The sequence below is a fragment of the Ochotona curzoniae genome, unplaced genomic scaffold (assembly GCF_017591425.1).
Source record: "Ochotona curzoniae isolate NIBS_2020 unplaced genomic scaffold, NIBS_Ocur_1.0 scaffold_1037, whole genome shotgun sequence".
NCBI classification, from domain to species: Eukaryota; Metazoa; Chordata; class Mammalia; order Lagomorpha; family Ochotonidae; genus Ochotona; species Ochotona curzoniae.
Genome location: NW_024467083.1, coordinates 8,610,772 through 8,638,598, shown reverse-complemented (window position 1 = coordinate 8,638,598; position 27,827 = coordinate 8,610,772). Strand labels below are relative to the sequence as shown.

Here is a 27,827-nt window from a genome sequence, read left to right as displayed (position 1 = left end):
ATGTGATGCCAAAAAGCATATATATTTTTCTCATATATTTCAAAAGGCACATATATTTTCTCATATATTTATTTTATCAGATTGAAAGTAACAGAATCCTCTGGGCTACTGAAGATACTATATATCAGATCCAACTGTTCTAAACGTTTTCTGCCTTTGTTAAATTTATTTGAAAGTACATGTTTCAAAGAAAAATAAATGACTAAATATCTATAACGGGTGAAACTAGCCTTAATATTAGAGGCAGAATTTATTAGAAAAAAATAAATTTTGTCAAGGGAAGCATGGTAAACTTTTTGTATATATACATATATATCTTAATATTGAATGACATGCAGAGCAAATAAGCATCTTTTGGGTAAAAATACCTACTTTTCATTACTGAAATGAGAATCTACACTGTTATGGTTAACATTAAAATTCTTGGTCTATGTTTCATCAACTGAAAATTTGAGTTTTGTCTTTAAAACTTAAATAAATATGTCATTGCCTAGCCATTAGGTCATTAACCTTAACATTGAAGATAGTAGAGGGTGAGATAGCCTAACCTGATTCAAGTAGAGAAGAAAAACATCTGAGGATGTAGGCAACTTTATTGTCAATTTGTCTAATCAGAGAAGTGCATCCGAAGACTAAAGCAAAATAATGGCTTTAAAGAGTCATTTAATGATCATCCACTAGTCTCTAAAATAGTCCTGTGCTTAAGTTCAAAGATAGTTTCACTGTAAATATTAAGAGAGAAATACAAAGATAGATTGTAAAGGTTGTCTTTTAAACTAAATTTATAAAAGATAAAGCTAAGGGATATAAGAAAATACTGGAACATCATTTTAAAAAGATATTGATTTATTTGGAAAACAGGGTGGGAGAGAAAAAGATAGATTTTTCACCTCCCAGTTCATGTCCCAAATATTGTAGCAGCCAGGTCTGTGTCAACCTTAAGTCCTGGAGTCAAGAACTGCAGCTAGGCCTCCCACATGCATACAAAGAGCCCAAGGAACTGCATCATCATCCATTCCCTTTCCTGGGGCTTTAGCAGAAGGCTGAATCACAAACAGAAGAGTGGACTCGAATCAGCACTCTACTGTGGGGTGAGGCATACGGGTCTCATCCAGATATATACAATCCTGCCCTTGCTTTGTTATTTTTAAGAATAGACTATTTCAGCCATTTACTCAGTCACTCTTGCATATATTAGGGTCCATTTTTAGCACTGTCACTTGAGAATTCTGTGTGTAAACATAGGAAAGAATAAGAAGAGTGACTGAATTAAGAGGATTGATTTGAAATTACATAAATGTCATAGGGACAAGAAAACACGAAATGGGGAGAAAAACATTGCAAAATATGCATTTCATCAAGTTTCAGCATACAAAATAATATAAGGAACCCAAGAATTCAGGAAAATAAGACAAGCAAGCCAAAGAAGAAATGGAGAAAAGATCTGAACAGACTTTTTCAAAAGAAAAAATTTCCAACAAGCACTTGAAAAAAATGCCCAATGTCACTAGCCATATTATCTTACTGTATTTTGAATGGCTGTTAGCCAAAAGACAAAAAAAAAAAAAAAGCAAATGTGGGTGATAATGTGGAGAAAAAGGAACCATAATACAGTATTGGTGAGAAACCACACAAGTACAGCCATAAGGAAAAAGAGTGGGGGTATTTCTCAAAATGTTGAAATTAATACTTTCTTATGACACAGTTGTCAAACTGTTGTGAATATATCCAAAGGAAATCATCTATCTATATCTATATGTGTGTATAGATATAAAGATACCTTAGCACTGTTCACAGTAGCTAAGATATGAAATCAACCTAGATGAGCGTCACTGGATGACTGGATAAAGAAAATATGAAGTGTGGTTTGTTTATATATGATATAATGTACATATAATTAAATATAGTGAAATATTACTGAGGCATAAAAACAATGAAATCCGGGTATTTGCAGCAAAAAAATGTGTGAAACTTATTTCAGTTAACTGTGTTAAATAAAATAAGCCAACGCACAGAGAGACAAACAGCACATATTTTCTCTTGTATGTGTGACAAATATCTATTATATACATACAGATATAATAGTAAACAACAGGTAGATGCTATATTACTTTATTTGTGGAAATCTGTAAATATTGTCTTAATTGAATTATGCCTCTTATGTAATAATATCCCACAGTCCCTCATAGGCCCCTCCCTAGTCCCTGACATCATGGTCTTGTCAAGAATCTCACATTCTGTAATACTAGTATATTGACTGCGTCCTTTCTAGAAAAACACTATGCATCCATTTATGTATATAATATTTACATATGAAAGGAATATGGTAGGATGTTACAAACCGCTACATTTATGTGTGCTTATTTAATTCTTCCTTCTACTTTTCTGTAGTACTTGAAATATTCTGAAACAACGATTGAAAGACAAAAATAGACCATCATAAGCATTCTGGTTAAGAATATTGGAAAGAATGATAACATTATCAAAATCTCTGTTGGAAGGTTTTTGAAAACTAAATTCCTGACTGCTATATATTATTAACATTTATTGCCTCAAAATTAAAAATCAGATAGATTCCGTAGTTTTTAGGATTTATAGTGTAGTATTTCCAATTTATTAACTTTGCTAATTATATTTACCCTTTCTCCCATCTCCACCACCAAAACAAAATAAAATATAACATCTTGTGCTAATATAAAACAAGACCTTTGAATGAAGTCTATCGTCTCCCTAAAAGCTATAGGTTATTCCTCAATAAAACTGCTCAAGATATAAAACCCAACTTTGAATCCAAAGATTCACCTACCTTTCAGCCTCCCTGCAGCAAACATCTGCAAGGTTAATAGATCACACAAAGCTAATTGGTGTTACTGAAATGAACTATTGCTTCTCTGAACTCCATTTCTATTTCTTTGAATGCTATCCGCCTCATCTCTGCAACTGAAATTATCACCATCCCTCGAAATTCAGCACAACTCTTGGAGAAGTCCTCCCTGACTCCCCATGAAGGTACACTCTGTATCTTCTGTGGACTTGAAACAACATGCCAACTTCTCTAGGTCCTCATTAATGCTTAATGAATGGGCTATAGTTTTCCTCACTGAGTGACTTTCAGAAAATCTGCTGGTCCAATAGCTGAAGCCTTGTTTCCACCCAAAACCAGCTAGATTTACCTCAGCCACACAAAAGAGAAAAATCTGACTTTATTTACAAGCCCATTCTGGGTCTAACTCCTTGGCCTGGTTTTGAAGTTGAGCTACTTTTGGACTGGGTTCAGATCTTACAGAGATCATGAAGGTTTTTACATCTACCCAGGTCCTCCATTTGGGGTAAGTGTGAAGGTTCAGTGCTGCCATGCCTGTGCTGGGATCTACTATGGTCCCCACCACAGTGTGGTGTCCGGTTGAGCTTCCTTTTCTATTTCATCCTTGTGCTCAGAGTTCAGTAAGCCTCTGTCTGTGGCTTATTCATAGGTTTGGATGTACAGCAGGGAAAGAGGGACATTAATGTTATTTCATGCTGCCCTAACAGCACATTTGTTTTCATTATTTCAAACTCCCCTCCCCCCCCCATCACAACACTGCAATTGTAAAGAAATAGCTCTGGTTTACCAAATACGATTAAGCTTCACCATGAAACATATACTCCAGACACTTGGTATTCCATGTTAGTCGCTTATCTCAAACATTTTTAGCACAGCTAACAAACGCTACCCGCCCTGGATTCTTTTCTCCCTAGAGATGCTAGTATCTTTCTCCAACTTGCTGAGCTCACATTGCTTTCAAAAGAAGCTTTGCACTCGCAAGAAAAACATGGAGGGCCTTGTATGAGACCCATGGTTTTTACAACCATCAAAATAGAATGAAAAAAAGAAAAAAGGCAAGGGGCTGGTGGAATGGAGAGAAATTCAAAGCGTTTTCACATTGACAGGAATTGGCTGTTTTGACAAGGGAAATCGCGAGGTGGGATTTTTTTTAGATAAATTAACACAATGAAAGTGCTAAATTAAAATTGCGACATTGATTTCCTTTTTAGCTCAGCTGTGCATTATATGAAAGGGTCAGAGGAAGGATTTATTGCGGGCGATGAGTCTCTGTTGTCCACCAAGAGACCCGGGTATAAAATAAAGTTGTCCGCTTCAGACACCCTTTGTCTTGGAGGAAAGCTGTCTAGGTGGCCCACGGGTGGCAGAGGCACTGAAAGGAAATGGAAATTGATAATCGGTCCTGTTAGGCTGATTCTCTGCATGTTCAATTCATATCCTTTTGAAAAGAAGAGATTAAGATGAAACCTCATTGAGGAATACACATTTTGAAGAAAATAGAGACAAAGGTTCCTTCCGCAAGGCTATTGCAGTCAGTGTCAAATGTGAGAACAAGGCGACATAAACTTATATGAAGAAAGGGCATTAACAAAATCCCCAGACAAAGAAGAGCTAATAGCAAATATATGCAGCCGCCTTTGTGGATGCTCACAGGAGAAGTGGTACAACTTGATTTACAAAGGGCCTGGATAATTATTTGTTACTTGGAGGCAACCCTGCCTCTCCCTCTGCAGAGGGCAGGCACTGACCATCTGCGTGTCTTCATTTTGCTTTTGTGCAGATGAGAATTAGCCACATTTCTGCGTCTGGTAAGCTTTGCATGAAGAGATGTTTGAAGCACTGGCTTTGTTTTGTTTTAAATCTTTAAACTGCTCCCTCGGCTTCAGTCAGAGGATTACTGCACATCTAACCACAAATAAATTGAAATATCAGCTGAAGAGAGCGCATGGTGCTCACTGATGGAATAATGGACGGCAGGTGGTGGAGGGTTTTGTTTTCAGAAAAGCGCAGGAGGATGGAAGTGACAAGAGTGATTTTGTGAAAGGGCTGAAACTGTCAGGATGAAGTCATGGGGGTCAGTAGTTCCTGAGCTGACCTTTTTAAACAAACCCCGAGAAGACCTTTTCCTGGATCCTCACAGCAGCCACGCATTCATGCCAGAAAGGCTACCCCTCCCTCTAGATACCGAGAGTCTGAACAAAAAAGCACATTTTCTATGATAGGGCTCATGTTCACTCACAGAGTAGCCTGACACTCCCTTTCCTGTCAACTGGTGACACACAATCCTAACCGCTCACCTGCTCCACCGCACGCACGCACACACACACACACACACACACACACACACACACACACACACCAGCATTTGAGCTATCCCTTAACACCATTTTGCAGCTTTTGGTATCCTCTTCCTGTCAATTCATGGAAATCAAGTCACTCAGCAGCAAAGCAGGATGCTGAGTGGGTTAATTTCTATATCATCGCCTTGAACGGTTGGTCTTCAAGGGCTGAGAACTGTTGCTGACTTCTGGGGACACGCTGATGTGTTGTGGTATGTTGTGCGTGGTGTAACAATCCACTTCTTGATGTTCATAAATTAAAATTCTGAATGCACTAGTATAGGGCTTTCTTTGCCAGGACTGTTCTGTTTAGGCTTTATTATGCCACTAGAAATCACAATAAACCTAGCATGCTATATAATGAATGCTTTTTGTTCAAAGTTGCTAATACTGAAAGCAAGAACCTTTCATCTCCAAAGTCTGCAAAAAACAATGATGTTTACATTATCTCTCCTCTTTCATTAAAGAGAATTTTTAAAGATGAAGAGACTTTTTCCTCATATACTAATGACCTCCCACCAGGGGAGCTATATCCCTTGCTCAGGTAAACATTCTAAACATGGAATGTGAAACTTCCAAACTTCCACTCCATTTGCAGATAGCAAAATGAATTTCTCTCTTTAATTCTTGTACGACCTGGTCAAAACCATCCATATGGGAATTATTAAAAACATAGTTTTAAAATCTTGGAAACAGACATATGTGATTATAAGATTTAGATTAATTTGGCAATTTTGTATCCACATAATTCCCTAATCTTTTAAGTAGATAATAAGACAGAAATTTGGTGAACAATTCTTTAGATGAGAGCTCTGACTTTTTAGTGTGGCAACACAATGTTTAAATAAGGCCCTAGAAGGTTCATCTCATCTCTTGATTCCAGACTCAGTACTACTCAAACGATGCTGCCTTAGCCAGGTGCTTAAGCAGTCAGTGATGCAGCTCATATTGTTAGACCTAATTGTTGTTTTTTTGTTTGTTTGTTTGTTTTTACTTTAAGAGACAAGGAGAAATGAATGGGGGGCAGGAAGGGAGGGAGAGAATGTGAAGGGGAGAGAGAGATGAATAGAGGGAACCATCTCCTGGTTCACTCCACATGTGTCGTTAAAGAATTCAGGTTGGGTAAATGTAAAAGTTTGGAGCCAGGAGCTCAGTCCAGGTTTTCTTTCCCAGTGATAGGAACCCAATTACTTGAGCCAAAACCCCTGCCTCAAAGGACCTAAATCAGCAAGAACTGGAGTCAGGAGCGTGAGCTGGTTGTTGAACCCAGGTAATCTAATGTGAGAGAGGGACATCTAAAATACCTGTGGGCCAAATGCATACCTCAGAACTCAATTTTACAAAAGATCTATTTATTGAAAAGGCAGATTTACAGAGAGAAAGGTTTTCTGTCTGCTGGTTCACTCATCAAGTGGCTACAAGAGCCAGAGCTGAGCTGATCTGAAGCTAGGAGCCACGAGCGTCCTCAGGTCCCCCATACAGATGCACAGTCCCAAGGCTTTCCACTACTGCTTTTCCAGGGCACAAGTAAGGAGCTGAATGAAAAGCAGATCAGCCAGGACACAAACCAGCACCCATTTGGTGTCCTGAAGTGCTCAACATGAGGATTTAGCCACTGAGCCAAAGCACTAGACCCAGAGCTCATTTTTGATGTACTAATAATTCCTACTGAAGCCAGGAATTACAGAATTTATTTTACATTCTTCTATTACTTTTCACACATGTGTACAAATATCTAATTGATTTTGCATATTGGGAAGTCAATTTTTCTGGCTTTAAAAAATGCTGAAGAGGAAATGAAATGGAAATAGCATCCAGGCAGATTGTTGGGGCAGGGAGAAAGAGAAGGTGGAAAAGTCCATGATGAAACCTGAAGATTACTTATTTAAAATCAGGTACTACCAAGGAGGCAAAGCCAGTCTGGACTGGCAAGTGATATACTGTGTCTAAAGGGGCTGTACCCATCTCTGGAGCATCAGCAAAGTGCTGTGTGGGAAGTAATCAGACTAAGGATGTGGAATGAAATTAAATGTGATATTAGAAAAATGAGAAGTCTGATAAATCATGTAATTATCATAAAACCCCCCAAAAGAAGAAAATGTAATTGTATTTTGTTAGGAATGAAAATTAAACTGTAACCTCAGATGCAGGAGGGAATTGGGGAATAATAAAGTTTTAGATATAATTCCTTAACAATAGAATCTAGAAGGAGTAATTTCTTATCAAATAAAACCCACCCTATTTTTCTTAGTTTTATTTATTCATTTGTTCATGTTTATTTGAGAGCAAAAGGATACGATTTTCCATCCACATTCAACTTGCCCAGTGTTTTCTATCCCCAGAGGACTGGATTTGCTTGTTCAGATGCCTTCTGCAATCCTGTAGATCCTGTAATGAAAATTTGTACTTGGTCTGCACTATGCAACATGGAAGAAAAGAGAGTGTGTATATAAAAAGTTGCATGAGAAAATGTCACTTATTCATTTTTTAAAAAGATTGACTTATCTTTACTGAAAGGACCAGATTTATAGAGAGAAGGAGAACCAAAGAGAAAGATCTTCTATCTTCTAGTTCACTCTTCAGATGGCCACAATAACCAGATCTGAGCTTATCCAAATCCAGAAGCTATTAATTACTTTGCAGTATGTGACACAGTTTCATAGGCTCTGGGATTCCCCCAACCCCTCCCTAAACCCTCTCCCCATGGTGGATTACTCCACCTTGTTGTAGTGTTACAGTTCAAATTAAGTCAAGATTCTTCCTTTGTAAGTGTATACCAAGCGTAGGGTCCAGCATCTTGTTGTCCAGATAAATTCAACAGTTTCTTAGGGAGACCATCTCTGGTCTGAAGGTAGAGCTGGCAGAATAGCAACAGGAGATTTTTAGGCATAGGGCTGTTCAGGAAAGGGTAATTCTTTAGATAACTTGCCTGGAAAGAGACAGAGTTTTATTCTTTATTTTTCAGCTTAAAGATTTTATTTGTATCTGTTTCTCAATGAATATTTTCCTTAAGCCATGTAAATGGAAAAGAACTTACTTTAGTGAAAGGAAACATTATTTTGAATTTTTGGTAGAAAGTTTAAAATAGTATCTGATTTTTTGGAGGATATTAATTTGCCAGAAGTATAATGTATTGAATATAGAAGTTGAAGTATTTAAGAGTTTCATATTCTGAGAAACAAAAAATCTACTTTATCACGTATAGTTGGTGCTTTCCTAAATTGAATGAAGATTCCTTAGCAAATATGTATTTAACTGTATTTTGGAAACAGGTTTATGATTTCCTTATTATATTTCTGTTTTTTAAGCTAATTTATTTATATTGGAAAGTCAGTTATACAGAGAGGAGGAAAGATAGGAGATGAAGATCTTCCGTCCACTGATTCACTCCCCAAGTGGCTGTAACAGCCAGCTGAGCCAATCCAAAGCCAGGATCCAGGAGCCCCCTCCATATTTCCCACATGGGTACAAGGGCCCAAGGATTTGGGCTGTCCTCGACTGCTTTCCCTGGCCACAATCAGGAAACTGGATGGGAAGCAGGACCTTCAGGATATAAATCGCCGCCCATATTGGATTCCAACACATGCAACACAAGGATATTAGCACGTAGGCTACAGTGTGGGACCTTTCTGTTTGGTTATTACACATGAATACTCCCATGACATAAATTTGTTAGCTACATCCTAAATTGTAATTTCTGAGCCTCATATTTAAAACAAAATAGAACAATGACTCAGGCCATAATATGAATTATAATTTTATTTCTACATGTACTTTTTAAATAACATTTCCTATTGTGTCTTTTAAGACTTTTTTTTTAAGTTTTAAAGACTTTTTTCTGATTATGAGTATGTGCTCACTGTAGAAAATTAGAAAAATACATTAATATAAAAAGTCTGTAATCTTACTCCTTAGAGATCCCATTTACTGATGTGTGTTTTATATATAATCATTTCTTAAACTAAGTTAGGATTGTATAACTTGTAAGATTCAAATTCCACTCTTCCTTTCACTCAAAAATATATGACGGAGGCATTTTATGTATTTCTTACGACCCTCTAAAGCACCGTCATCTTTTTTAGTGAACACCTAGGACTTTGAAGAATGAATTCAAGTGAGCTAATCTTGTGTTTGGGAACTAAAAAAAAAATAATAATAATGATAAAATCACAATCCATTCTCATGACAACTAATGAACTTATGGAGGCCAATTCTGCCACTCAGAGAATTTTCTTCCAACTTGAGATGGTGCCAGAATGCAGCAAGGGAATCAGAGTAGGCAAGGCATCCAAATTCAGCTACCACCCGTTTCTTTGTGTTGACGAGACACGTGAGGAAGACAAGTGGTGAGGCCGCCCACTGTGTCATGTGTAATAGAGCCTCGGAATTATCAGTGTTTCTCCTTTGCCTTTCACTTCAAGGCATCTTATGTGTCCTAGAATCCTTTGTTGGTGTTATTTTTCAATAGTGACTACATCGTGTGTACATTATAAACTTGAATAGGAGAGGCAAAAGGATTATGGAATGTGAGAAATGAATAAGGAATAGCAGTAAAGCCAGAAAAGCAGCGAAATCAGAGGGACAAGTCCAACAGATCCTCTGACATGAGTTGGATTACCATGGTTCTGAAGTGGGAGATGGTTCACTTAGGAATTTAGGAATAATATGCATTTTTGGATTCCAATGCTATATACACATACACAGATACACAGTTCCATTACTGGATGTAATTGCCTATGATTTCATTGATGCTAATCAAATATGAGAACATCAAGTTGAGTTATTCTAATTCAGGGAAAACATACTTTCCTAGAACTGTTGGTTCACATAATGTACATCACTCATTAAATGATCTAATGATGATTTGATATTGCCCTGTGTAACTTGCTGTGGCTTCTTCTGCATTAGAACAAGTATCTCTAAGAATCAGTGCTAGTATTAACCCCTGCACAATGATTAACAGAACTTTCTCCAAAAGATAAATAAATCTGTCAATTGTTCACATATTGCTTATGCAAAAACATTCATTCAGAAGAACAGAAAGAAATCATGTCGCTAAGAAAACCATATGCAGAGGGTGACTGGCCTAGCAGTTAATACCCCAGTTAGAATACCCACATTTCACATCAGACTCCTTGAACTTTATTCCTGCAGCTGGTTGCTGATTACAGCTTCCTGCTGATGTGAATCCAGAGGGACAACAGTAAAGAATCAAGTAATTTGATCCCAGCCACCCACATGGGGGTACTGGGTTGAGCACCTCCTTTCTAATTTTAACATTGCCCTGTCATTGTCTTAGTCTGCATTTGGGGTAAAACAACAGCATCTGCCTCTCAAATAAACTGCAAAATGAAGTAATTTAAATGGTGGAAAAAAAATCACACTTTTTCTGAAGGAACAAATGTTGCTTATGATATCTGTTTTTTTCTCCTTGACTACATTGGCAAATAGAGATGCAAGTATGATGCAAGTACATACAATGCTTATTCTTTAATATTAAAAAAAAGGTTGAAAGGGAAAATGGAGTTGAGAATAAGCCAGGTCACCTCTCCCAGAACCTTTTCACATTTCAGTTTAACCCAAATCAGTAATATCTGGCAATGGCCCTTCTCATCTGCTCTCTGAGATATTTATACATTGGTTTCTTGAAATAAATATTGTTCCTGATTTCTTTGACATTAAATTTTTTGAAGTTTTATACTCATGAAATGTGAACTTTGAGTTATAAGTAGGATTTCAGGATTGATGATGCAATATGCACATAATGCAGCACTGGGGGCGGTGAGGTGCCGTTAGGAAGGCTACTAACAGTAGGGAGCAAACTTAGAACTGAGACAGGAAGTAACTGAACAACACAATGAACAACCATCATGCTAAGGCACACATTTTTCCATGCTATAATATGTCTGAGTCAGGGTGTATTACAAGTGATAACACTTCCAAGGAATCAGATTCTGAATGTAGAAAGGTTTTTAGTCATTTTTCAATAATTTATTTTGCGTATGCTTTCCTCATTGCAAGAATAAAGACAACATTTGGTTGCGTCTTAAATGTGATGAAATATAGTGTTCTGCCTTCAGGTAAAATTATTCTGCCTTCAGGTAAAATTATTCATGGTTTTAGAATAATTGACAACCAAATACTTCTACAAATATCCTCTGCCAAAACCTCCGAGGCAGAGAGAGCACATTCACTTGGAAAGATATTCTATAAACGTAAATTCAGGAATTTCATCATAATTTTATTTTAAAACTCACTTCCTATAAGTAATGTGGCCCTAGTCTTGGGGAACTAGTGAATTCCACAGATAATCTCCCTAAACTCAATTTGTTTATTATATATACCTCTTCATTCTCTACTAAGGTATTCCCAAAGCTTAAGGGTATCCAGATAGCTTATTTTGTGACATAGCTTTATCTTTCCTTTCTGCTAGTCAACAGTGAAAAAAATCCCAAGTCAGATAGAACCAGTAACACTAATATCCAGATAATCCCTTAACTAATTAACCATCCCCAGATAAAAAAAAAAACCATATCCTACTATAAATATCTTTATGTAATAGAAAATATGGAATTAGAGTCTGATAGCTGTGCATTGTAGGAGTTTGGATGTGCGCACATACAGAAAGCACACACATATTTAATTATATGTTTGTGTGTATTTAAAGAGCTTATACTGTGATATTCTAAAACAGTTCTAAATAAGCCTTGGAAAACTCAACAACAACAAAACAATCAAGTAAAGAAATTTGAAAATGAAATGAACAGGCAATTTTCAAAGGATGAAATATAACAGACACATGAGAAACTGCTCAGGAGCACTAGTCATCCGTGAAATGCAAATTAAGCAACATAATGATGTTTTACTTCACCCCAGTTAGAATCGCCATCATCCAAAAACCAAAGCCAAAACTAACCAAAAAATAAGAATGAATGTTGGCATGTACGTGCAAACATACCCTAATGCACTGTTGGCAGAATGGAACTAGCATAACCATCACAGAGGAAAGTGTAGAACGTCCTCAAAGGTTTGCAAATATACCTACCATCTGACTCAGCCACCCCACTTCTGGGACTTCACCCACATGGAAAGGTATCAGTGTGTGAGAGTTATTGTACCCCTGTGTTTAATGCTTCTGAATTCACAATGGTTAAGATATAGAATCATTGAGATTTCCAGCAACTGATGGTTAGGTAAAATAAATGTGATATATGTACACTATGAAATACTACTCAGCCATAAAAAGGAAGGAAATCCTGTCTTTTGCAACAAAATGGATACAATTAGAAGCATTATGCTTAGGTACATCAACTAATACAGACTATTAAAATCTATGTGACTGAAATGGCCACTTGGGAACACAGCGGTCAATTTTAGCCCATGTTTACACTCCCAAGCAATTGGGGTCTCCCTACATTTTACTTTTTGAGTACTATGGTTAATGTTGAAGTCAGCCTGTAAAAACAGAGTTAACTAAAAATATGTCTTTTCAAAAACTGATGAAGCAAGGGAGGGAAGAATATTGAGAGAGAGTAAGGAAATGAAGTAAGTGTAGTTATCTTGGCACTGTACCTGTGGAATACACATAATCTGTTCTCTTTACATTAATATTTTTTTCAATAAAAAAGGCAAGAAGGTACAAGCAGCTTCTTTTTGCACAAAAAGAGATGGGGTTTATATTCCTGGGGTTTTTAGCTTTATTTTAAATGGATTCTTTAAAAAATATCCACATTTAGTTAAAGAAAAGCAGTCAACTGTAATTGTAATTGTTATCCTGTCAGGTATTTATTAATAGACAGGCTGCTGTCATCTTTGTTTAAATGCTCTCAGTTGACAGAATTTGATTTACATTACCAGGTGGAAAGTCCTTTTCTTACTTGTCCAACAAACTGGAGACAAAGTGCCTGCCAATGTTTTAATTTCTTTTTCATGTTCTGGTAAGGGAGTGAGAAAAAAAATGCTTTCACTCCACAATGTCATGAATATGATAATCTATGGAAATCATTGAAAAGCAGGTACTTAAGTTTAGCATATACTGTGGCATAGGAATCCCTGATGAATTCAAGTCTGTTCTGTTTAGAAAAGATGTTGCCTGTGAAGTGACAGATTGCCAGATGTTCATGGAGTAGCAAGGTAATGGGTTCAGATCTCAGCATTGTTCCCCAATAGACCAGGCATTGCCCAAAGTTAAGGAGAAATACCAGTATTCTGTTCTTTCTAGAGGAGATGAACATATAATATAAATGAATAAACAATGTTAATATTTTTAAATGGGGATATGGAGACTCTGATGTAGAGGCCCTCCTTTATATTGAGAAATCAGAGAATGCTTGTTTGAGAGGTGACATTTGAATTATATATACTTCATTATTTGTAATGTAGAGTTACAGAGAGAGGAAGAGACAGAAATCTTCCATCCACTGGATCACTTCCCAGAGAGCCACAGAGATGGGCCCAGCCGAAGCCAGAAGTAAGGTGATCTTCACAGTTTCCTATGTGAGTGGCTCTCTATTGCTTTCCAAGTGCATTAGCAGGGAACTGAATTAGAAATAGAATAGCCAGGACACAAACTGGTGCCCATATGGTATTCTGATATCACAGGCAATGGCTTAACTGGTTACACTACAATGCCTGTCCCAACAGATACAGTCATGGTGACACTTGTTGGTCTTAGCCTAAAATTACCTGTTAAAATTAAACAGGCGAATCTGAAATTTAGTGTAAGGGGCAGAACAGAAATTTGGTAGCTGTAAACATAAGTGCTGAGGCCAGCACTGTATTATAGCAGGTAAAGCTGCTGCCTACAATGCTAGCATCCAATATGGGACCAAATTCAACACTGCCTGTTCCACTTTCAGTCCAGTTCCCCACTAACCAATAGAGGTTTGGTAACCAACAGAGGATGACACAAGTGCTTGGACCCCTACACTTCCAGGGAGAGCTGCAAAGAGTTCCTGACTTCACACCAACCTATTTCCAGTGATTGTGTGGCCATTTGAGGAATGCTATTGAAGCCATTGATGATAATGAATCACTAGAAACAGTGTGTTAGTCGAGACATAGAAAACCAAATCCTGGATTGAGTTTTGACTAGTCCTTATTTTAATATGCCTGAATTTATTTTATCTTTTAAAAAGTATTCTTATTTGTATGATTTATTTGAAAGGGAGACAGAGATGATTTCCCATTCACTGATTTGCTCTCCAAATCCTGGCAACACCAGACAGAAGCCAAGAGTCAGGAATTCAATCCATGTCTTCTGAGAGAGTGGCCAAGACTTATTTACCTGAGGCATCATTTGCTGCCCTCCAGTGTGCACATCAGCAGGAAATTGCAATCAAGAGTAGGGCTAGGATGTGAACCCAGGCATCCTGATGTAGGATTTAGGCTTCCCCAGTATTGTCTTAACTTTTAGAACAAATTCCCAGCTTGCATATTTTAAAGCAGGATAGATTATTTAGGTTGAACGTTGCTGGGATATAAAGTTATCCTCACACACACAGAAAAATGGCTATTGGATTTGTAAAATAAAGAGTTGGTTCTATTAAGGATGCATTTTAGGGGCTTAGAATGGAGGACAAAGCCCTGAAAACAATGCACTGAAGACTGGAAGATGAGGATTTGAGGACATATGCTGTTAAAAATGCTTGAAAGAAGTTTGAAGGGAAATAGGTAAATGATGCCTGGAAGTGTTTGTAGGTATTTTTAAGACATGTACAAATGAAAGTAATCAAAAAAGTGAGGATGAATTCTTGGATAGTCAATGAGAGAAGTCACACAGATTCTTCAGATGATCAAAGGGGGCAGGAGACAAGAGTTCACATAAAATAATCCAGCATAGTTCCTGCCATACAGAAGAGATGATGGAGGTGAGGTGTGGGTAAGAGGAACTGGTGATATTAAAAATGGAATAATGATTTCAATATTTCTAACTTGTAATATGAGGCAAGGTCATAAGCTCATAATTGGAAGAAATAACCTTTAGATTTGAGAGAGAGAAGACAATGCAAAAATTCCATGGTGGGGAAAGTTGAATGAAGAAAAGTAACACTGGGAACATATGTTTGCTTATTGGGAAGTACCGAGAGTCCATTTGTGATTATTGTGGCTTTGGACAGGGAACAATAGCATTCACCAACCACATTCCGTTTCTAACATATATATCGGGAAATACTGGTCTTGACAAAAAAATAAGATTTCACCTATGAGCATAACAAAAAGAGGGATGAGATTTTTCCCTTACAGGATTAGACCTTAAGTAAACACTGCCAGATAAGTATCTATCATTGCAAATGTTGATATGCATTTTCTATATCTGTCTGATTATTTGCTTATGTTTATAATCCCTTTTCATTGAAATTACTACAGACTCCCAAGGACAGGAATCATATCTGTTTTGCCCTCTGCTTTCAATGTCTCACACACTCAGTGTGCCAGACAAACATTGGATATTCAGTAATTATTTCTGAATAGGCCTTTTCAAGGACATTATTTATTAAACGTGCCTTCATTTTCCCCCTAAAATATCAAAACACTTGGCATATTGTTGTGTAAAATTGGAACCAAAAAGCTCAAGAAGGATGTAATCAGTTAGTGCAGAGGAAAAACCACTGGTCTCAAAGTTGACAGGTATAGATTGAACATGAATTGTCTTCTTTGGACAATTATTGATGTTTCTGCTTCTCTGTGTATAAGCTACTATTTATGGAACACTCCATCACACACATAAAAGATGGTTTTCCATGTTACATATTGCTTACAATATGATAATTAATTACATTAGAAAATTCTTCCCTGTCTTCTAACAATATAAATCTCTTGCTTAGCATAAAAAAAAACTTTTAAAATTGACTTTCAAATTAATGATCGTTTTATTCCAATATGTCCCAAACTATAGTTCAAAATATGGTTTAGGAATAAATGAAAATAATGTTTTATGTCATATGGCATACTTTCAGGTAAGAATGTTCAAAGCCATCATACCAGTGGTTTTGTGAAGGAAATAACAGGCATCAAAATGAATAAATATGGAAAGAAGTATTAATACATTCTTATTCCAAAGATAGCATAAGTCTTGCTTTTGTGTATGTGTGTACTTACAGCAGACCCATTTTCTTCATCACAAAATTTTTGTGTTGTTATTTTCCCTCGCTTCCATCCCAAGGTCTGGAGTAATTTTTCCTCCATTTTCTCTCTGTGGTTTTTGCTCTTGACGTTCTGTGCAACATTTAGCCATGAAAGGAGGAAAATTTTAAAAATAGATCTCAAAAGCAAATTACTTCATCCAAGTCTTCCTAAGGCACTGAGAGAACTATAGCTCAAGAAGTCTTTTTTTTTTTGTATGCAGTTAATATTTTGTGACGTTTTTGTAATCCATAGTACTCACTTCATTTTTATGTTATATTATTATGTTGAGCATAAGTCAACTTTATGCTCAACTTAATAGTGTAATACTTCATTGCTATACTGCTTTACAGTTTTCAAAATAGTATTAGATGCATTCTCATAATCTATTAGTGCTTTTCCTACTTGAAACATTTGTTGTGAGGAACCAGTGGGAAAAGTATTACTGTTATTTCTGCTTAAAGAAATGAAAACCGAGGTTCACAAATAGCATACGATTTTCCTTACATCATTTAGTTCTTTTCTGCATCCAAAGATTAGTGATCATTCTGCATATTGACACTGCTCTCATAGAAGGTTCTATTTTTTCCCAGAATCCTGAAATTGCAATATACACCCAAAGCAAACACAAATATATGTGTATTTTATTCTTAGTTGCTTGGTAGTGTCATTTTTGTTACCACAGTTGCTATTTTATGGAATGTACCTAAGCGAGTTTGGAACAATACATCTGACTTTATAAAGCTAATTACAATGTAGTGTTAGCTGCAATCTGTGAATTATCTAGTTCATGATATTTGTAGCTCATTTCAAATATTTTATTGAATAATGAGCCACAATAGCTATGATATCTTTGGTTGTACCTTTCAACTATGAGGCCTGGAGCAGTTTATGAATTCACTCAACCATGTAAGTTTGATAAATGTTATCCAAGGTCCCTGCACTTTACATTTGAAATGGACTTAGAATATTATATAGTTAAGTGGGTGGGGAACTTATAAATTTATGACTCAATCCAATGTTTTATCCATACACAATGTGATTCCACCTAGGCATAAACCATAGGGATTTCTATGTGTAACTTTGAAAACAAAATATATAGATTATCTCCAACCCCTCATTTTAAAGATGAGAAAACTGAGACTCAGAGGGAGTCCAGCCCTACCATGAGTCACAGAACTAGCTGTTAGCAAAGCTTAGCTCAGAGTCCCATCCTGTAACTCTCATGAGTACTATTTCCAGTATACCACATTGCCTCTTCCAGCAGTGTGCCTCCCATGGGGCATTGCTTCTTGAAGATGAAGTATATTAAATTCACATTTGGCTGCTAATCATTTTCTCAGCCACTGCATGGTATTTCATTAACTGCTGCATGTAACACTCTGGCCTTTCACCTGTATTAACTTGAGCTCATTAAACTTGAGACCAGTAATAAACAGGACTGAACTAATTCAAACATTTGGCTTGTTATGTGTTCAGCACTTACTTGGTTTTGTTTGTTTGTTTTTGAATGCTTTCTACTGTGTGGAATATTTTTCCCTATACTTTGAGAAAGCATAAATTTCAAGCAAAGGGTACCTATTAGTTATGTCCCCTTACCAACACAAAGCTTTGTTAAACTTACAAAGAAATATGAGTGACAGCATAGCATATGATCTGGTATTTGTCAGCCTGAGATTTGAATTCTGGATCTATCATTTATTAATGAAACTAGGAACAAGGTACATAGCCTTTCTGAGTTTTAGTTTTGTCTTCTATAAATGGACATAAGAATGCTACCATATAGCATTATAACTTAAAGAAATTATATACTCATCCATTTTGCAAAACATCTGATATGTAGCAATGCCCAATAAATGTACCAATATTGATGGAGATGAAGCAGAAAAGGATGATGGTGACAATGATAGTGCAGTTCCTTCTTTCATAGAACTTACACTTGTCTCTCACTACAGCACTTATTTCCCTTAACATCTCTCTCCATTCGTCGTAATCATTGCAAAATGCAAGCAATTTTTGCAAGAGTGCAAGCAAAGAAAAATGAATTCTATTTCACCATCCTACAAACCCCGTTAACATTGTTTTATGTTCATTTGGACTAATAAGTTACTCTTTCAAAGCTAATAGCCTATGCATTGCAATTAACCCGGTTCCTAATTTTGAAGGTTGGTTGAAATTGTGACTAAGCAGGGAGCAGTGAGTACAGAGAGGTCTTTTGCAGAATGATAACCAGCAAAGAGGCAGAAGTAGAGGTCTGTTTAGGGTGGTTTTAGGGCATGAGTTACTGTAAGAGCAAGGATGTCGCAGTGGCAAATAGTGTGGAAGTTAAGATCAATGTTCGGCCCTTGACATGATAATATGCAAGTAAGATTCTTTCTCCTTTATTCTGAATCACAGATACAGCAGAACTAACGGTAGAATCCAGTCTGAGCATAAAGGGCTGAGAACTAGGGGGAACAAAGGTGTGACTTAGTACCTAAAGGTGCAGGCTTGAGAAATGAGGGCAAAGTTTAGAGTTCAAGCCCAATAAACTTGAGCTCTAGTGTCCAAGGACAACAGAGGAGCGAAGGATTGGTGTCCAGCCCGTTCTCCAAGAGAATTAACTTGCCCTTCCTCTAGCATCTTGTTTTATCCCAGCCCTCAATAGATTGCAAGATGTGAATCCACATTAAAAGTAATCTTGACTAAGTCTTCTGCTTCTTCTGGAAACATCCTCACAGACACACCTAGAAATAATGTTTCCAACTATCTGAGTAACATTTAACTCAGTTATATTGACTTACAAAATTTGCCATCATGTCATAAAATGTCCTTTTATTTCCTATCATAAAATCTAATACTACCGGGCATCTAATTCTTTTCCTGCTATTACCAGAATCCCATCTCTAACACTGAGGCATTTTACTCTTTATGTAATAGCCACCATCCCAAAATTGACCCTTCTGTCTACTTCCAAAAGACCTGGTCACATATTTTCCAGTATCTGGTGCTCTGCTAGAGCCTAAACTGCTTTGGCCACAATCCAGAGCCCTCCGTCATTTGTCAAGATTATCCCCCACTAGTCACAGTCACTTTCTGTATTTTACCTGTATTAAGAGTGAGTTCATCTGGTTTCTTCATTTCATTTCACCTTTTTTCCTAGTACTATTATTCAACCCTGCTTTGATATTTTTCATTGTAGTGGAGATCTCCCGTTCAGTGCAGAGCCTCTCAATCTCTGTAATGGAATCAGCTGCTCATTGGACCCATGTTACCTCATATCATTTGTGCATCTCTCCTGCTACTTATCCCACTTCTCCTGTAAAACCCATAAATCGACTGAAGGCCCCCAGTGTCATCCATCTAGGGATTGCTGCAAAATTCCTGGGGATTTGGTTCTCTAGTTCACACTGGCCGGTGCAGGAGTGATGTCAACCTAAGGGCGAAAGCCAACGCTACTTCCCTGGTATTCTTGCAGATTTCTCAGCGAGATGTGTAAGTTTTTAGCGGACTTTAATGCACAAAGGTCACAGAGCAGAGTGTATGTCAAAGAAATGCAAATAGCTTAAAACTGAACATGGACTCTCATTTCCTGGGCCATCAACTGTCAGGCTCTGCTCTTTCTTTCACTTACTTCAGAATTGCTTATCCTTGGCTCCGTGTTTAGGGGTTGGACTATTTCCTTTCTTTTGGTTCCAAAATCATGCTTTCAGGGCTACCGAGCCCAATAAAAAGATGCTGCTTTAAAAGTTATCACTTCAAGTTATTTCTTTAAATAAATCTGAGTCATTTACACACCATTTCAAAATCAACAAGATAATTTTCTCACCCTTTTGTTTTGACTGTGAGTCAGTCTTCTCTTCCCTCCTTATTCCACTCCATAGTCCCAGGACCCAGCACTTGCACAGTGTTTGGCAAAAAGCAAGTCTTACTGTTGCATTGCACTGACATTCTATTGATGTCGGATTTCCTTCTGTTGATTGACATTCTTCCCAATACACCTTCCTACTTTGTCACTTCACAATAAAATGTGCTCTGCTCGCTTGTCCCAGAGGAAGCCCCTTGCCCTCCTTTACCTTACTAAACACAGGGCAGATGGTTTGTTACCCAGCATCCCTTCCAGCTTTGTCACCCTGCTCTCTTTGGTGCTTTCCTTCACCTGGAGGATCCCCTTCCACCTGCCTGACCCTCATGTCTCTATCTGTACTGTTTGCCGTCCTACCTTCACCTTATCCTTCATAGCTTAACTCAAATGTCACGTCCCCTAGAAAATCTCTGACCTTTCAACCTGGCTTAGGTACACCTTGTCATTTCCTATATAACAGCCTGTGTTATCTTTCCCCAGCCCTTGACAGAGGGTATTGCAAATCTTATTAATTATAGGCTGTTTAAGGTCACAGACTGAATACATAGAATTCAAGTACTCTTCAACTTTGAAATATTTTTCAAATTTGTGAATCACAATTATTTATAGGTACAATTGAGTTTTTTTTATTTTGCATGATTTTTAATATCAAAAGTCTCATTATATAATTGTATTTGTTTCTGAATGTAATTTTGAGGATTATCTAATCTTTCAAGCGACCAGCAATCTTTTTGAATATGTTAAAAATATTCATTTGTTGCTTTTTAAAAAATATATTAAACACTTTCTGTGTACTGGTACAAAAACTACCTCACCAGAATCTCAAGTGGAGAGAATGGAAGCAAGGGCTTAATATACCCAGAGCACTGTGTGGAACTGGGAGAGGCCTCTGACACTGAACAGGGAATACGATCAAAAGAGGTGCTATGAAGACTGAGCTAAAAATGAAAACCCAGCATGCTGTTTGCCAGGTAACTAAGACCAGGGTGCAGCATTTCTAGCAGAAGGAAGCAAGAAATACAGAGCACAGTACACAGTGTAATATAAGCAGTTAGGCTCATGGGACTAAGTTGGCAGGCGTGTGTTTTACAAACAACAACCTATTTCATGCTTATTGTAACATCATGAATTGGATATTATCATCTTCTTATCATTAATAAGAAAAATGAGTAGCAAAATAGTCCAACAGTTGACTCAGAGTCATATAGCAAGTAAATGCAAAACTGTGATTTTTCATGCAAATTTAACTCCTAAATCACTGCCCTCATTACTTAAGTAGATGTTGACTCTCTACTTTCACTATGAAACACGGGCCACAGCTTTAACTGATTTAGACATCAGATTTTTGATCAACAGTTGCATGTTTAGATTATCAGGATAAACCAATGGTCATATTTTTTATGTTTTGCAAGTCCAACTCCAGTGTCCCAATTTGTATAATTGGGCTTCACATGACACCATGAAAGCATATTATATAGAGACAATGGCACTTTTCTTATACTCCTCTATTATTTTCCACTGTTCAACTTTTATAACATCATGATAAATTACTGTTTTATTAGTGGTTAAGAATTACATGCCAGTGAAATGTAGGTATAACCCGAGTTAATCTAAACTGTGTATAAACATAGTGATGTAAAAATCTGAGTTTAATGCAGCTGGTTACTTTTTCTAATTTCTGGGAAGGGAGGAAAAATGATGAAATTCAAAACTTGAGAGCAGTGGAGACTTGTCATCTCTGCCACTCTGAGTGCACAGTGATTGGAATTGGGGCATTAGGAACCGCAAAATGCATTATTTAATTTACATCTCACAAAGGCCATTTTACAGATGATGGGACATACTCAAGGGAATGATGCTCCTGCCCATTCAACCACATCACTCACTTTTCAAAACATATGTACAAAAGGAGTCCAATTTTCCTCTTGAATGTTTAAGAAATGTACTCTTAACAAATTAATTCTCTTCAGTTTTGCTCTCAAGTTCCTGACCACTCAATTTCAGTTTGGTTTTCCAGAAAGCCTGGTATTTCGTACTTTGAGAATACTGCAAAAACTTGATATTTCATGGTACTCCTCAGCTTTTCATTACCATCATAAAGTACTTGAGGCAGCTAATGTTTGGGGCTTATCTTGACTTCTAGTTCTGTTGAAGCAAGGAACCTCATCTGGTGATGATCTTCTTGCTACAGATTCCCAGGACAGGGCAGAGTATTGCATTGCAACAGACAGGGACAAAATAGACCTACTTATGGCTGGGTGGGTTGCCTTTTCCTGTCCTTCTAAAGCCATGATGATTCAATCATAGGCGGTATGTCCTGATGATTTGATCTATTATATTTAATTTCCAAAGGTCCTTCTCTTTAAAAACTCAGTCAAGTTAACTTTTTGCCTTGAATATTATATTAAAATTTGAAGTTTAAACTTCTGTAAGAGTTCAGAGAAACAAATCAAAATCAAGCCACAGCGAGAATACAATCTGACACCAGTCCTAAATGACAAATAAAATATATTTATGAATTTGATTGAAAATAATAAGGGTATGTATGATGCATGGAAATTATTTAGCTTCTACTGCAGCACAGAACAAATCCTGGCCCAGAGAAGATATTTGGAATTCTAAAATTTGAAGAGATGTCAAAAGATTAATAGTGTCATAAGCGAATACTTATTTTTAAAAGATTTACTCATTTTTATTTGAAAGGCAGATTTAAAGAGAGAGAACAGAGTCAGAGAAAGAGAGGAAGAGGAAAAGAGAGAGAGAGAGATCTTTTATCCACCGGTTTAATTCCCAAATGGCCACAATGGCTGTAGCTGAGTCTATCCAAAGCTAGCAGCCTGCAGCTTCTTTCTGGGTCACCCCATGTGCGAGCAGGGTGAGCCATCCTCTGCTGCTTTCCCAGGCCATAAGCAGTGAACTGTACTGGAAGTGGAGCAGATGGGACATGAATCAGCACCCATATGGGATGAGAGCACCACAGGTGGAGGATTCATCTGTTATTCCATCGCACCAGCCCCAATACCTTTTTTAGAAGTCACCTTTTACTTGGTTGTGAGGTACATATTCTCTATATTCTTTATCCTTCAATATGTCAATGTGTACACACACATTCACATGTAAACTATGTTATATAAATATAAGAACAATTTATGTATATGTACAAAAAGCAAATCAGTGTATAAGTATACTCAGTCACATATGTGTGTGCATGCATATGATAGCACTCAGTGGAAACATGAACTCCTTTTATCTTTTCATGTTACTACCATTTAGATAGCAATGTAATTACTTTCCTTATGTTATTGTTTCCAATCAGGGAAAAAATGATGATTAAGGCACAAACTTGATCGATTTCAGAGCTATAGACTAGCACTGTTAGCCTACTTAGTTCTATTCTTATAAAAATTATGCAGTTTAAACTGGAAGACACCAGTGCCTGCTTCTATTGGAAACAAGAACTGCTTTCTACTTCATAATATGCTCAATTACCTTGAGATTGATCCATGAATAAATTATGATCCAAATAGACTTCTTTACCTTAAAGCTTTGCCGGCTTAAGGTATCATTGTTGATTCATTCTGTTGTCACTTTTCTATCGGCAATGTAATGCTTTTTATATCTGGATAGAGACAGTTTTAGTGTGAGATACTGTTATCTTTAAATGAGTAGGATTTAGCTTTTCCAGTGAGAACACATTCATCAATGATGAATCCCTAGAGAAACTATTGCAACAAAAATCCCACCATTTTTGAGCTTTGTTCAGTTCATCGGTGACAAAGCAGCTTTGGAAAGTCCTAAAGAACTTTTTTTTCTTTGTTTAAGAAACATTGCATAACGTTCAAAATGCTGCTCCTTGAGTTACCGCAGACTACAACTTTTCCTGTAAGAAAATAATGAATGAAGAGGAGAAGCTCCTGCTGTTGCCTGTGTCTGGCCCTGCTATTTCTGCTCCCACAATAGGAAATCAATTAACTATACGTTCAGGCAGAGATTTGAACAAAATGATTTATTAATCATCACTTATTGTGCACATACATGGTGGCTAATTATGTATTCATCTTCACCTTTTCTTGCCTTTGTTTTCCTTACAATTGTATTGAGTTTGCTTTGTTTTGTTAGGACAAGATCAGACATTAATATATGCCACGTTATAGTGGCTGTATCCTCTCCTGCATGAGAGAACTTCGTGTTTTTTGTTTTTTGGTTCTTGGTTTTTTTTTTTTTTTTTTTTTTGCATCTTAAGAAAATATAACCTTTAAAATGTTTAGTACCCAGAATCCTGGAGCTGCTTAAATTCAAACAATGCAGTTTTAAATTTAAGAAAGGATGCAATTTTACTTATATTAATGAAGAAACAAAATGCCTACATACCCCTGATGATAGCACTCTGTCTGAGCTTCTGGAATCACCACATGGCACTGATTTTACTTGGCAATGCTGACGGGTAGATTGAGGGAAGAATCCCTGGTATTTTGTGTCTGTGGGCCTTCACATTAAAGAAAAATCTGGCAAATTTTCTAACATTGATTCTTCTAACCAGTACACAAGGAAAATCCAATAAGAATATTTATGTTCTATTGATAGTGTTGCCTTAGGACAAATTGCAAGAGATTAACACATTACAATTACAGCATTTTTGGCCATAGAGTGCTTACCTCATATTTATATATGGCCAATGTGATCATTTAGTGCAAAAAAACTACAGAAAATATAGAGCTTTTAGATAGTTGCTCAGGCTGTATCCCATTCAGCATCAAGGGACTTTCAAACACTTACCATTATTATTATTTGTATCATCATTGTCATTATCATTATTATTACAGTAACTGAAACAATTTAAAATCACAATGGTCTTAACATTTATCACATTCTTTTCCTCTACTCGGATAAAAAATAAGCTATATGGAAGAAATTTCTATTTTGACCTGTTTTTTAAAAAAGCTTATGAATTTCCGGAGACATTTTTTTTTCATACAGCATTTATAAAACTCTCAAGTGAAATTAGATGATATTGAGTTACATAAGACCAAACCAGGGAACAGATTTGGTTCAGATGGTTCTCAGACTTGCTAACATGAAGGGTCTGTTAGAACCACAGGTCATGTGCTTCTACACTTAACCATTCTTGATAATCTTTTAGAGTAGAAGATTAGGATTTAGGTGCCCTTGATGTGTAAGAGAGGTGAGAAAGTGACATTCTGACAAGATTTCTATCCTGTGGACATGCACTCACCACATGCGAGGTGTTATCTGAATCTCAAGGGCATATCTTTGGCACTGAGTGTAATCCCTCACACCTCATCTGCCCCAGAAAAAAAAATCAGTTATGAGAGCACACTTTAAACAAGCATTATCTTTTCTATGTTATGGAGGCTGACATGTGTGATAAGTTTTGAGCATTTGTTTCGTAGCCTTATTTATTTTGCTTCTAACAAATCATAGCCTCTTGTTTATAGTAAGAGATGCAAAATATTGTCTCCTTCTACCATATCATCTAATTTTATGGCAACCATTAAATATTATAATTTAGTAAAGCATTAAAATATACAGATGAAGTACACAGTTCTAGTCTAATTGTATATAAGTTAATTTGGCATTCATGACATTGTTTCCATTTACTTGACTTGTTGACATAATTACAGTGAATTGATAATGGCGCTAACATTCTTAGGTATTGCCACATAAATATGTTCATCACTAATATAAATTTACAGTTGCAGTGTGAATTGAGTGGAACGTAGTTTTAATTCAGTGTATCTACCCTACTGAGTTCTCTAGAGGACTAAAGAACTCATTACACAACATGGCAAGTAGAGGCCAGTGTTTTGAAACAAGTGTGATTTTTCACCAAAGTACTAGCTAGGTCACAGATCAGGATGGCCTTGGAGTGCTGTAGTTTTCCAAACCCCCATCAGCTAGATAAATAGGCTTTCTTCTGCCAGAAAAAGAGTGTGTTTTTGCTGCCTTATAAAAGAGACCTAGCAATTCCAGGTTACAGGCAGACACGAAACATTTGGAATTCAGTAGTGTCTATCATCAGCAAAATATGTCAGTAAAAGAGAAGATCAAAGGTTCCAGAAGAGGGCAAGAACAAATTGAAGAGGAAATAATTGTGGGATAATGAATGGTATTTTTATGAGCATTTTTATGTTAACTTGAAACCGCTTAGCAGTTTTTCATGACTCCCAGTTATCTTTCCAAATGAACTTTGTAAGCTACAATTGAACAACCATGAGATTTCAAGCCGTGATGTGAGTTTGAATGCTGATAGAGTTTGCCTACACCTTATGATGTGTCTTCTGCTTTCTATTCCTGTTTTTGCCTCTTTCATACAAAATAAAATTTATTTTCTGCACAGCAAAATCAGTATTTTTGCCATTTTGTTTTTCAGCTATTCAATCAACATTAGTCACAGTCATTAAAGAGGTGTAGTAAGAATTTGAACACAATAAAATAGAGATACAGATTAGAACTTTGGCAAAATACCTCTGCTATTGACAGAAACATTTGTCAGGGACTATGCTGTGTCTATATGCTGCTAGAAACCTGATGAAGGGTAAGAAAAAGCATCAATAGTTTTCACCTTCTGTCTATACAAGCCAAACAAATGCTTTAACTAATCTCTGTTGTTTCAAGTGGGTGGATTTGGTTTACCATTGTGAGCATTATTCCATTTAGAATGTATTTTAATTAACGTCTGTATATCCAAGACATGTTTAGTAAAGGTCTTGTGCTACTGCTTTATTTTTAAAAAGGAATAAAATCTAAACCCTAGAGGTTTGAGGTCTCAGGGTAAATAATGAGCTATGGTATACATGAAAAAATCCTCAGAAAACACGTTTGTTGATGATATTTATGAGGTTATGTCCTCCCATTTATCACTCCTATGAATTAATATGCGTTTCTCTTTGTGTCATTTTCTTTTAGAAACTGCCAAGTTTTGGACCTTATCTTGAACAGCGCAAGAAAATCATTGCTGAGAACAAGATTAGACTGAAAGAACAAAGAGCAGATTTGTCACCACTCGAGAAAAACTATTTCATCCCCCAAAAGCCTGTTCCAACCATCAAGGTAAAAATTAAGCCAAATTTATAAATATAACTGTTTTACCATTTAATATAGAAAATGGCATAAATGAATACTTGCTGCTTACAAGTTTCTGTCACTGAACAGTTTCTAAGGTTTTGTGGCAAAGTCAGTGTTGGAACAGGGAATGGGTCATGGTAGGCTGGGCGTCTTATGGCAAAGGCCAAAATGGGGGATGGACTATGTTGAGCTGGGTCTGTACTGGCACGCTCAAGGTCTGTGGCTGGAAACAAGCATGGTGGGGGAACTGATGGGAACTCCAGCTGGGTTGTGGTTACCACTGGTGAGTGTGAGAACTGGAATGCAGGGTGGCAATCTGGTCTGGACATGACTGCAGTTTCCCTATGCATGGGTGTGGCCTGGGTCTAAGGTGTATCATACTGGACCTGACCCCCAACAACTGCCAGAGAGGGTGTAGGATAGGTGGGGCTAGGTCTTAGTACCAACTGAACCACATGTGAGTTGTGTCTGCACAAGGACCAGGGATGGCTGGGCGATAGCATCAAACCATAAGAACCGGAATGGATGTGGGCCAAACAAGGCCACTGTTTTGGCCAGGACAAGAGGTGGACTAAGTTAGGCTGGCCCAAGGATCCATCAGTGTGCACCA

At 37.0% G+C, this 27,827-nt stretch overlaps 1 protein-coding gene across 1 annotated transcript in view; it reads left to right on the top strand.

The window, feature by feature from the left end:
* Positions 1–27,827, top strand: part of DPYD (dihydropyrimidine dehydrogenase) — an 808,753-nt gene that overhangs the window by 757,508 nt on the left and 23,418 nt on the right. The window contains exon 21 of the mRNA XM_040999080.1: positions 27,059–27,202. Coding sequence (XP_040855014.1) covers positions 27,059–27,202 — 144 coding nt within the window. The remainder of the gene's footprint in view (positions 1–27,058; positions 27,203–27,827) is intronic.